Source organism: Phoenix dactylifera, chromosome 4, assembly GCF_009389715.1.
Source record: "Phoenix dactylifera cultivar Barhee BC4 chromosome 4, palm_55x_up_171113_PBpolish2nd_filt_p, whole genome shotgun sequence".
Lineage (NCBI taxonomy): Eukaryota > Viridiplantae > Streptophyta > Magnoliopsida > Arecales > Arecaceae > Phoenix > Phoenix dactylifera.
In genome coordinates, this window is record NC_052395.1 from 21,191,376 (window position 1) to 21,203,557 (window position 12,182).

At 36.6% G+C, this 12,182-nt stretch overlaps 1 protein-coding gene across 5 annotated transcripts; it reads left to right on the forward strand.

The window, feature by feature from the left end:
- Positions 1-1,395: 1,395 nt before the first annotated feature.
- Positions 1,396-9,974, forward strand: LOC103708146 (protection of telomeres protein 1a-like). Of its 5 annotated transcripts, none has more exons than XR_604253.4 (10): positions 1,396-1,683; positions 2,527-2,663; positions 3,984-4,173; positions 4,403-4,470; positions 4,562-4,650; positions 6,183-6,461; positions 6,551-6,627; positions 8,332-8,390; positions 9,244-9,388; positions 9,533-9,960. XR_604253.4 is itself a non-coding variant. In XM_017843066.3 (10 exons), the coding sequence occupies exons 1-10, from the start codon at positions 1,500-1,502 to the stop codon at positions 9,574-9,576; spliced, it is 1,299 nt and encodes a 432-aa protein (XP_017698555.1). In that variant the 5' UTR covers positions 1,396-1,499; the 3' UTR covers positions 9,577-9,974. The 5 variants fall into 5 exon arrangements, 2 of the variants coding, with proteins under 2 accessions (XP_017698555.1, XP_008791152.1); XR_003385914.2 differs by having other exon boundaries at positions 9,193-9,388; positions 9,517-9,689; XR_003385913.2 differs by having other exon boundaries at positions 9,193-9,388; positions 9,533-9,557.
- Positions 9,975-12,182: the final 2,208 nt, after the last annotated feature.

Here is a 12,182-nt window from a genome sequence, read left to right on the forward strand (position 1 = left end):
GATAAAAATATGAAATAAAAATATCTTTTAGTAGAAAAAATAGTTGCATCAACATATTTAATATCATATATTAATATTATGTATATCGTAGGTATTATATAATCGGTGGTTTTGGATTTTTATGGGATATTAAATAAGATTATTCATTAATATTAAAAAATATCTAATCATTGGTATATAGCATATTTTTACATGATTAAAAATTAAATTATTTCAGGGTAAGTATCATAATCATCTTGGTGATCCTATTTGGACCACCAGTCACCACCTTAATGTATACTTGGATTATCTTGAAGGTTCTAGGCGGCTGTCGCGTAAATATAATTTATTATTAATACGTGACGGCCCGTGCTCTATATAGGAAGGCCTCGGGCTAGGTTAGTAGCGGTAGGCTAAAGTCGGCAAATCGATTGGTGAGTGCGAGCCTAAGAGAAAGGCTTTGTGGCCTACCCTTTTGATTTCGATGGCAGGTAGCGGCTGTGGGTGGAATTCATTTGGTTTTATGCCATGTGGAAGACTGTTTATATTAGTTTATGTGAAGTATCAATAATATTATTTTTTTCGAAAGAAACTATCCGATAGGCAAATAAGGCTGCAGACTGGATGGCTGCTTACATGGCTAGCCACTCCGGACGCATCTTATGGGCTGGGGAGGGAGAGTTGCTCCGGGCACTTTATGATCTTTTGTTTTCTAATTTTATTAGATGTATCCGTAGCTATGTAATACCCGTTTTAGGCTTAAAAAAAAACACTATCCAATGGAGCATGGTTAAAAGAAATAGCAATTACGGTATGTATCTAAGAAGTCCCTTTTCATATCCATATTACATTGATAAAACCTATGTTTGAATTTGTTTTGTTTAATGCTGAACCTGATTGAAATCCAAAAAATAATTTAAGAGAACCTTTTTTTTTTTTTAAGGAAGAAGGAGACTAATGGGTGTAATTCCATTAATCACCAAATTCATTCAGAAATAAAAGAAGAAAAGAATGTACAGTCAGCAAAAGCTATAGCACATAAGAAAAATAGATGAAAGAGAAATATTTAAGATTAATGGGAACTTGAAACTGCTGCTTCTAAGAGATTTGAACGAGAAATACTTCTCAATAATTTAGTATCTGAGGGCAATCAGGATGCAACAAGTAAAAAGATTCCATAGATGGTTATAATGCTGCAGAATTCCAGATCATAGTTTTTGGTAGATAAAAAACGGCGGAATAAAAATTCCAAAAGTGATGAGAAGGAAAAAGCTTCGTTGGAGCTTGCTAATTTACACCGAGACCAAATCAGGTTAGGATCGGGTCAGGTTTCCAAGTCGGGTTAACTTTTTGCCACCCCTGGTTCTCGAAATAAAAGCTATTAGTTTGTCGAATATTTATACGATCCATATCCGACCCGTTTTCGGCCCATAGACAGGCCAAGATCTGTTACCTTTTTTGAAGCTACTGCTTCCTGTTCAATCCAATTCGCGTTCCTCTCCCTCCTCCATGGTTTTGAAATGGAATCGGGTCGATCTCCTGCGAGGAAAGCTAGCGATTTGGAAGGGGAAATGGGACCGAGAGGACCCTCGACGGCATATTTCTATCTCCCGCTCGCTGATGCGTTGAAGATGATTAACGTGAAGGTGAATCTCTTTGCTGCCGTCTCCGAGATCAGGGAGCCGAAACGGAGCAGAGGAACCGGTTTGTCTCTCTTGCCTTTTGCCCACGCCCCCTCCAGGCGCCCCCCCGCCCCCCCGCCCCGGCAATTCTTGCTTTAATTGGAGGCCTTGTTATGCTTCCAGGACTTTTTTTTTTCCCGCCTCAAATATTCCAGCTTCCTTTGGGTTCCTAGGGTTTGGAACGATGGCGAATTGTTGTAAGGTGTTAGTTTAGTCAGTAAGGAATATTTCAAATCCGAAACTTTCTCAATTTGAAGCTTCTCCTAACCTATTTACTTTTAGGGCACAAGTGACAGTCTCTTTCCGAGATAGTAAAACATTAGTGTGATTATAATTTGTACAGTATATTGAAGCGATATATTTGGATACCTGTATTTTTTTTGTTAAGAAAAAAGAGAGGGATATCCCGCTAAATTCATCAAAATAATGAAGAAAAACCTGTATGTAGATAGATCCTCTCTAATGCCAAATTTTGAACCTCTTGTAAGTTTTATGAGAAATCACATACTTGGAGATGATTTGGTTAAAAAAAAAAACAATTTTTGAATGGGCGGCAGTTTTCAAATGAATATATTGATGTAAAGTTTGAATATTCTGTGCTCATAGTATTGTATTTTATCCTTTGACATTAGACCTTCTTTTGCCTATGCTGAACCTTAACTTAGCATATAGCAAAACTAACCAGAGCTCTTAACTTCGAGTTGCTTGACTCATTATGTATGGCTGAGCTTTTTATCCTTCTTTTTCGGACACCAATAAGCTACAAAGGAGTTCTTTAACTTGCCTGATTGGATGCTTGCATGTAAATTTATGAAAATTCTATGTAAAATATCTTATTCAATTGGTTTTGGATGATCCCTCACAGACTATGTTCTCACACTAAAGATAAGGGACCAGTCTTATTCAGCACCAGGGCTTTCTGTGAACTTCTTTGCTGAGAGTACAACAAAGTTACCTCATGTTAGGTCAACTGGCGATATAATCAGTCTTCACCGTGTTGTGGTAAATCTTAGCATTAGCGCTCTTATCTGCCATTTTCTTTGGCATAATAATCCTTCTTGTTGACGGTGTATTCATCTAGCGTCATTGTGTCGTTTAAGTACATCATTTTGATTGAAATATTTTACGCAGAAAAGATGCATTGGTCTGCATACTCCCAGGTAAGCTGTCCATGAAATATACTGTATATGGTAGACAGTGGGAAGATGTTAGCAAGATGGGGGAAAGAATGTTTCTAGCTAGGGTATCTTCGACTCCCAGAAATTGCTGAAAAATTGGGATACTGGAAAATCACTTTCAGAAGGAATCCAATGCACTGATAATCTGCAAGCTCCCTATTGCATTGATCCTTCTCTACTGTATCACCTTCTCTCTCTCAAACATTTGGTTGTGTGGGACTTATCCTAGAATAGTTTGTCTGGGCATTCAAACAAGCCCTTAATGCATCGAGTATTTTAATAAGATGAAGTTGCATTCTCTCTTTACCCGAATGCGAGATGAAAAATTTCCTCTAATGCTTGCATATGTTGTTTTTTGTTTAGTTAATAGTACTAGATCATTTGACCTAGCGTATAAAATTTATATTGCTAAAGTTTATATCCACAGATAAAATGGTGAAAAAACTCAAAGGACAAAGGGAACAATTAAAAGTCCATGAAGGTTGGAGTACATATTATCTTAAAAGAAATGAAATCAACCCCAATTTTTTATCTAATTCCACAATGTTGGCAACACTCAACCACAAGAATCCTATGTTATTTATTATTGCAATTTTCAGCACTTGCATTTGATTGGCTGTCCTAGGTGTGTACTGATGGCATTTGCCTTTTTTCTTCCATATGAAAACTAAAATTTTGTTTATATTTTGAATTCGCAAGTTTTGCTTATTCAATGTGAATGACGGACAGGAGCTATTAGAAACATCATCACAATTGTACGTATTGAAGTAGTATAAGGTATGCTTAATCAAAGAACATGAGTAAGTATTGCATTATTAAATCTCATTGATTTCATCGTAACCATTGCTTGACCAAATAGTTGGGACCAAACATTCATCTCAATTTTCACATCTTATGTGAAATAACTCTTAAAGGCATGTGTTATTTCTCATATCAGAATTACAATTCTTGTGTATCTATATATTGTTACCATTAATGGTCTTGGTGTTGCATGGATATTTTAAAGTAACTTGTACAATAAGATTGTTGTTTATGACCTCTATTGGTTGGTCACAATTTTTTTTGGCTAAAACATTGGAGTTCATATTTGGATAGAGTGTTTTGAATAACAAAATCTCAATACTTCAATGCATATCTTGTCCAGATGAAAATCCACAATGGAGAATTTTATTGTGTTTGCAATAAGAAATTCTCTTCATTTGCGCTATTTGAAGGGAAAACTGCTGAAAGTTTCCGTCCCTATCAGGCTTCTACAGAGTACAAAGCTACTGATCATGACAATGAATTTTTGTCACAGCTAAGGACATGGTTGCTCAATTATCTGCATGGTGCAGGTAAAACTGTATGGTCCATGGTAATTTTTGTTTAGCTTTAGTTTGGCATTATTAGTTACTCAGGCAAGCAATCTGATTCTGTTAATGCTTGGAATCTTTTTGTTTTCTGCTACAGTATTTGAATCTTTTCACTCATCTTGTTCATGAAAATTGGATAGATTCTGTTAATTTTTTTGCCATCATTACTTCATTGCAATACCAACTCTAATTTCTTAATCTGGTTGTTTAGTTCTGAATGAATACTCATTGCAGCTAAATAGAATCAAGATTGGTCATGTTTTCGATCTAATTTGCAAGGTAAGTCCATGGGTCTAATAATTTATTTTATATATTTGTTCTTAAGTAAGTTTAAATGTGAACAAAAAACATTTTCATGGTTGTGGTGAAGGTTCTTCATTTGTGCGAAACTTCTAATGGTGAGTGGGTGCTCTTTGTGTGGGATGGAACGGATACCCCTCCTGTAAGCTTTACAATGGAGTAAGTATATATTTTCGTTTGATTTTAAAATTTTCTCATGACTTAGTTGTCATAATTGAGTTTTAAAGTTTTGATAGCAAGGTATATAGACCGTTGTGATCATAGGAAATGAGCCTTTATGATATTAACCAACATTCTCTTCTTGTTTTTATGGGTCAGTTACATGAATTTCTCAAATTTTATCATTACTATCTATTAAGAGCAAGGTTCATTGGCTCGGTACTGGATCCCATACCGGTGCCACACTAGCACAATATTGGTACGTTACGGTATGGATTTTTTTATGCCACCCATACCGGATACCGATATCGAATGGTATGGTATGGTATGCTCCATACCGTCTGGTTTGGGCTGGTGCGGTGTACCTTGATTGAGGGTGTGTGCATTGGGCCTAATAAACTTTCAGTGTACAACCAACTTTGCTTTCAGAATTGTTAGCTTCAAAAGAAAATTGGTTTGCTGGGAATAGTTCTGAAATTTTTGACATGACATGAACATGCATTTTGCTTTAGGTGACCTTTTGTGAACCCAACAATCAAATGCAAGTATATATTTATTTGATTGCTAGGTGTTTGACAAAATATTTAGGTGTAAAACTTGTGGTTTTTTCTTGAAAGTTTGTAGCTCTCTCAAAGATTTTTTAAAGGTAAGAAGATAAAAAGGGTGTAGGCATTTTGTTTAAATTTGATTATGGACTCTGGCAAGGATCACACATATCATACACCAAACATGGGCAAAACTTGATGGTTAGTTTATATCACATAATTTGACCATGGTTTCGAATTTGATGGACAATAAATATGCAAAAATATAAAGAAAAGAATTCTATCTTGAACATTCCATTTGTTCTGGAAATAATTAAAGCATAAGGTGCTTGCATTCCATGGAAGGCCTAACTTAAGGCACGAGGGGTGTGGTGGTCAACCTTTAGCTGATATGCATAACCAGCATTATGTGTCATCAGTTATGAGCCTCAAGGTGTTTTTGTAGGGTATTGCCTTGAGTTACAAGGTGAGGTCAACCACAAATAAGCCTTTTTCTCGGTGACCGTTTCTTCCATTTCCAACAAAAAGGTTTGATTCCTTAATCCGACTTGAATTGAAGTGGCCTAGATTTGCATCATGGATAGGAAAGAGCTACCCTATAAGATTGCTGTTATGTTGAATATGTAGTAACTAAGGTATAATATGATTTTGTGAAAAGAATATGTTGAAGGGGCTCGTTTGTTGTACTATAAAGGAGACCTCTACAAGGCGGAGCTTCAATTTGCAGAAGAATCTATAGAAAGGGAAATCTAACAATTTGGATGAAAGTTCTAATGATGAATTGGAAAAGTTTACGTAGGTTATGACAACAACTGAGGTAAAAGCATGCGGTGGAAAGGAATTTCTAGAGCTAACCTAATAGATGAAATATGGCTTGTTGGTTATGGCTCTATAGTTATTGTAGCTACAGTTTCTTTATACGTAAATTTCTGATTTGTTATATGATGAGAGTAATGTGCAGTGTAATTCTGTTTGATGGAATAACAGCCTAGATAATGAAGGGAAAACTCCATCTCCTTTACATGTTGAAGAATTTTCTCTTTCAAGAGAAGTCCTACATGCATTTCCTCGAGGTGGGACAGTCTTAAGGATATTTGCTGATAAATATTTCAAAGAGATTCCGCAATTGCAAGGAGGTGGCCACTGGGTTAAATTATGCAATATAATATGTGAGCTGCGGTCTGATATGTGGAAAGGTGTGTTGCAGCCTTCCAGTAAAATCCATCTTCTATCTGATCAAGATGACACCGTATTACATCGTTTAAAGTAATTTCATCTCTTTTCTCGATTTGGTATAATTCAGTTCTTTTATCTTCGATGGGAATCTTTGTAACAGTATCCATTTTTCAAACTAGGATGTATAATGATCGTATTACATCTAACCCAAAGTGCCAACCTTTTATGAGCTTTCCTCAGCCTTCTGATATTACAGGTATTGGAGTTTAACTTCGTTCTTTGGTTAGGAACTTGCATCAAGCGTTTGCTGTTCTTATATTTGATTTGCTGTTTTTTGATGTGATCATTCATTTTTTTAATTGTGTTGATATTTTTCCTTTTCAGCTCAGAGATTGACCATTGTGGAATTAAGGATTGATCCTCAATAAAACAAAATTTTATTGTTTTTAAGTTTAAATTCTTGCTCTTTCCTGGCATCCTTGGCAGTAGAGATAAATAAATACAGATTATACATGGCCTCAAGTTAAAATTTTGTATGCCTTTATGCATCCTTCATGATTTTTCTTCTAATCGCGAGTGATCTCCTCAGTTTTCATTTCTTCATGTTCGTTTGTGAAGGCATGATGGATGTTTGGCTCATTGCAAATGCATGTGCATCTCCATTGATTTATGAAACTTTATTTTTTAGTGAGTTGAGTACATGTAATGAAGATAGATTTGGGGCATGGCTTCATCAAAACATTAGTAAGTAGGTCATCCCTCCTACTATTTGGCTATGCAATTTTTCATGACTGACCTTTGTCAGATAAAGTTGCCCTTCTAGGAAAAAACGGTGCCAGGATTGATGTTGGTTAATGGGGAGAAAGCAATATAACATGCTCAATCCTTCAGTTCTCTCTCAACTTAGAACTGTGCTTTATAAATGACCTTTATTTGGTGGGAAAAAGGCTTGAATGATGATGATGAGTGTGAGATACTAAACTGGGGCATACAAAGTTTCAAATCAACATCTCCATAGGGGTATATGAGGCAACAATGAGAAACTTGAAACAGTCTTTTCTGAGTTTGGTTATTTCCTGCCAGTTGTGGTCATACACCAAAGGGCCAGCTTGAAGCCCTTTTCTATTTAAACAAGCCATGTAGTAGGATCCATGAAATTTTTGGTACTTGTCTTCTGCAAAATTAAGCAAAATGACTTCACCAGTAGACTTGGCATAAATAATTTTTATCATATTTTTCATGCATTCGATTGAGGCTGTGTCCCCCAAATGCGCTGTGTGTATGTGGCCTAATGCTGCCTTTTCTGTATATGTTGAAGGATTTAGTATCAGTCTCGAGCTAGAGCTTGAGGCTAGTGCAAGGGCGAACATGAAAATAGATCTAGCAAGCCAATGGGGTTGCATATTTTTGAGGATGGTTGTGATACTCATTGCAACTGATTACATAGTCTAAATATGTTATGTATATGCAATCTCACATTAACTTTTTTGGAGTACGTCTATGGCATGTTAGTTCTCTATCTTTTATAATTCTTTGCAAAATCATCTTACTTTTTATAGAAATTATTTATTGTTTATGTGTTTGTTTCGCAGCTAAATTTCCTTAAACAATGGAATTAAATGCATGGGAAATTGGAAATTCACTTTGCCTAACTAGGTTACAATGTTTTGAAGAATCATGCACTATCCATTTTACTGTAGAAGAACTTTGCTTTGCTCCTTTTTTCCCTTTTACTGCAGTCTTGTTTTTTTTTTTTTGTGTGTGTAATTCTCACTTCAACTTGTATGACCGTAGGAAATCATATATGAACATAGAAATCCATATTTCCTAATATTTCTGTCAAAGCATTGAGTGAGGAATATCAAACTGAAACCATAAAAGAACATTTATATCTATAGTTATCTTTTTTTCCAATAAAATTCCCACTTATTTTTTTTAACAATTTATTTTTAACTTTCAGATACAGATTTCAGGCATGCTGCCTTTGCAACATTGATGGATTCGCTCACCTATCCTGAGGTCATGTTGTCTATAGATTTTTAAGAGTTAACTTTTAACTTTTCTTCTCTTATATACATAAAATATAATGACTCCCTAGAAGGAGATATAGATTTACTTTAAAAAATTTAATTGAACTTATGCAACTAGACACAGCAACTTACATATTAATTAAAATTCAAATAGTATAGAAACATGGACTTTAAATGATTCTTCTTGATCATCTTGCCATTCTTTAATAGCTTCATTTTCCAATGCATGTAATTTCCAGTTCCAACATGCTATCTTGTCTGCACACATTTTTAGCCAGCTGTTACCAGGGATCAAGTTATTGACATGTGTATAGGAATGCTTGACAAGTGAAGTGTAACTGTACTGATTCAGTAAACTTGAACAAATTAATATGGGATATCTAAATAGATTAACAATGCATAGTAGCCTTTTTTCCCCTTTTTTTGTAACATGAACTAATTTTTCTTCAATATTATTTTCAACTGACTAAACTACTTAGTTTATATATACAATTACATCTATACCATTTTATTTCATTTTTCTTTTCCTTCTTTTATGTATGGAGATGTTCCATCATCAAGGTTATTTGAATGTTAAAAGTGTTGGGCTCTTAGGTGTAATTTTGTGGAGACTGAAGTATCCCCATCATAGGTGTCTAGGTTATTCTAGCAGCATGGGATTCCTTGTATCTTATAAGGGACATCCTTTGTCAAATTAATGCAAAAGCTATTCCTTTCTTGTAAAGAAAATAATGCATTCAAGCTTTCCGCATAAAACATGCGATTAGTGTTTGACAATTAGTTGGCTGCAGGGGAAAACACTCATTTTAGGTTGGATTCTGAATCTTATAGGCGACACACAGGTGCAAGTGCATTGTTCGAGTGGTAGCGGCATATCCTTGGCGAGCTGAAGACCTCCGTTCTCCAATCGACGGGCACTACCGGATCAGATTGACTCTGGAAGATCCTACAACAAGAATTCATGCATATGTCTACAGAGAAGATGGGGTAGGATTTAGATTCGCTTTTCCCTCACAGTTCAATGCTAAACTTACCTCGCATATCTTTGGACATAGAAAGTATGTGTGCAGTTCGATAATTTTTCAATCGATGTTTGAGAACTACACCCTAATCAGATCCAACGCATGCCAGGAGAAATTTTTTGGTGGCTACCCAACAAACAATGTACTAGCTAGCAAGATGAACATGCTACTGGGTATAACTGATGGTGCTGGCCAAGCCTGTGCTACTAGAGATCCACCATGGGTATGGTGCTGCTTGAAATCTTATTATTTGGACAAAAGCAACCCATGGGGAACCAGGAGGTACCGAATCTTTGGCACCAAGTTAACTGGGTGAGGAAGCTTTTGATCATCCTACATTTGAATCTTGGGATACATGTTTGATGTTTTACATTTTGAACCTCTCTTATCATGTAAATTCCATTTTTTTTAACTTGGAGAAGATTTCCATGCCTGTAACTTGTAGTCCTTTGTGCTATACATGTGTCTGCTAGTTAAGATGCTCGACTTGTTTTGGCACGTCTGCTAGTGAAACTACATTTACATATATTATCCTAATTTTAAATATTTTATAAATTGAAGGCCCATGTTTAAGTTTGTCTAGGGTGGATGCATCCTAGGATTTTCGGAGATGTGCACGCCTAGTCTGTAGCTTTTAAAGTGAGAAGCTTTTAGTTCTAATGGGGTCGAGGGAGGACGTCCAAAGGTGGCGCATAACGATGTTAGCACGAAGATTTACGTATGAAATTGTTAAGACAAGCTATGGCTGATCACTAAACCATCAGAAGGGTTGCTATAGAAGATATATGGGTTTGACAGGATGTTCTTGAATTCAGAATGTTTTTAAATGTAACTTACCAATTATTCATGCTGCAATTTGACTCCTATCTCGGTCGGAAAGACAAAAAAAATCCTATTTTGTTCTCATTAAGCCTGGAGATAACTGGCTTCATATTCACGGGGGTTGTGACGCTCAACTATCCCATCTTCCATAACAAGAGAGGCTAGTATTAAGTTATATCGAATTTTAAAAGTTATTTAATTTTTATTAGACCCAGAATTGCCTCTCACCATGAATTTAGATAAGTATTCTACTTAATAGTATGCCTTATTTATATATGTAATAACAATATTATTTTATAGTATCATCGCAATATAAAAAATTTTCTTTTTTTTCCGAGACAAAAAAAAATCAAGGAAGCAAGTAATTGGTACAATATGAGGTTGCTCTATTATAATTTGAATATCATGAGTACGAAATATGGAAGTAGTGTTTCTATATTATAAGGTTAAAATTTTGCACTATTATAAGCTTACTTTGTTATAGCTTGGGATTTTGGGACCCTTCACTAACTTAAATCCTCTTAATGGTTAATTGCTTAGGAGGGGTTTAGGTTTTAAGTTTATTTTGTGCATATATATGTTCTGTTATATGAACCTTTTTTTTTATAGCTAAGGCGGGAGGATTATACCTGATGAGTACAGATACATCCAATAAAATCAAAAAACAAAATACCTTAGAGTGCCACAGGCAGTTTCCCGTCTCCAGCCTATATGGTACTACTGCTAGAATCCGCAACCTCATAGCTTTACGAAAAATATGCTTGATCTGAAAGGTCCTTCATTTTTTACTAATGTCTAGATGTCTCGGAGCAAAAGGTAGACATAACCTTAATTTCTTGGGCTCTCCCGAATCCTGTTGTATGAACTTTTGCCGGCTTTCTATTTCCGAATACAAACGTTAGTCGGCATCCCTTCAAAGCTTAACTAGAGCAAACGCCGGAAGGAGTAGGTCGGCAACTCGCCTTGATTTAACGGATTTGTTACAAACCTCTATATATAGCACCGTCCACCCATACGAACGTGGGAGCGGGCGGTGAGGCCGAAACCCAAGATGGCGCCCGCTCCCCTTGTCAGGGGTTCCGGAGGGCCAAAAGCAAGAGTGAAGCCCCCTCTCCATCTCTCATTCCTTTCTTTGCGATTCTTGCGTTTTCGATTGATCGAAAGGTTCTTGGGCTCAGTTCTTTAAAGATCTATCTCTCCTTTCTTTCTTTGCGATTCTTGCGTTTTCGATTGATCAAAAGGTTCTTGGGCACCAGTTCTTCGAAAGTATTATCAACTTATCATAATTCTTCATTTGTTTCTTGCGTTTTCGATTGATCTTTGGCTCAGTTCTTTAAGATCGGCACTGTTTGGGGAAGGATTTGGGGCATCACTTCTTGGCGAGTATAAGTGTATAACCACCATGTCAAGATCCTTCAGTTGTAATTCTGGATGTTTGGTTTCCAAAATTTTATTATTTTACCCATCTTCTCCAGCCATTTCGTGAGAACGGCCCGGCTCCAGCTCATCCTCAGATCGTATTCGAGGCAAGGGTTTGGAATTCTGGATTCTTGATATATCATCTCTTCACATTCCTCACTCTGCGTTGCTTCTTCAGGCGGGTGTGAAGGAGAATCTTATCGCTCAGACTCACTGGAGGAGTGCCCTCGGGTTATAATTCCCATTGGACGTTGGAGAGGAAGCACAGGCTCTTCGGTTTCAGAATCGGAAGACGAATCTCCTGACCACGTTGCAAGTAAAGGTTGTGGGCCTCCCGAAGCCGAGTCCTCTGGTGTGGGCAACGCGACCGTCAGGTAGGACGATTCGTTCCGACAACTTCGAACCTTCTCAACCCCTATTCATTCGCCGATCAACCGACGATCGATCGGGCGGGCTGGTTGGGAAGGGGTGATTAGCGGAGAAAGGAATCGCTCTTAGGTCTTAGCTTAGTTGGGGTC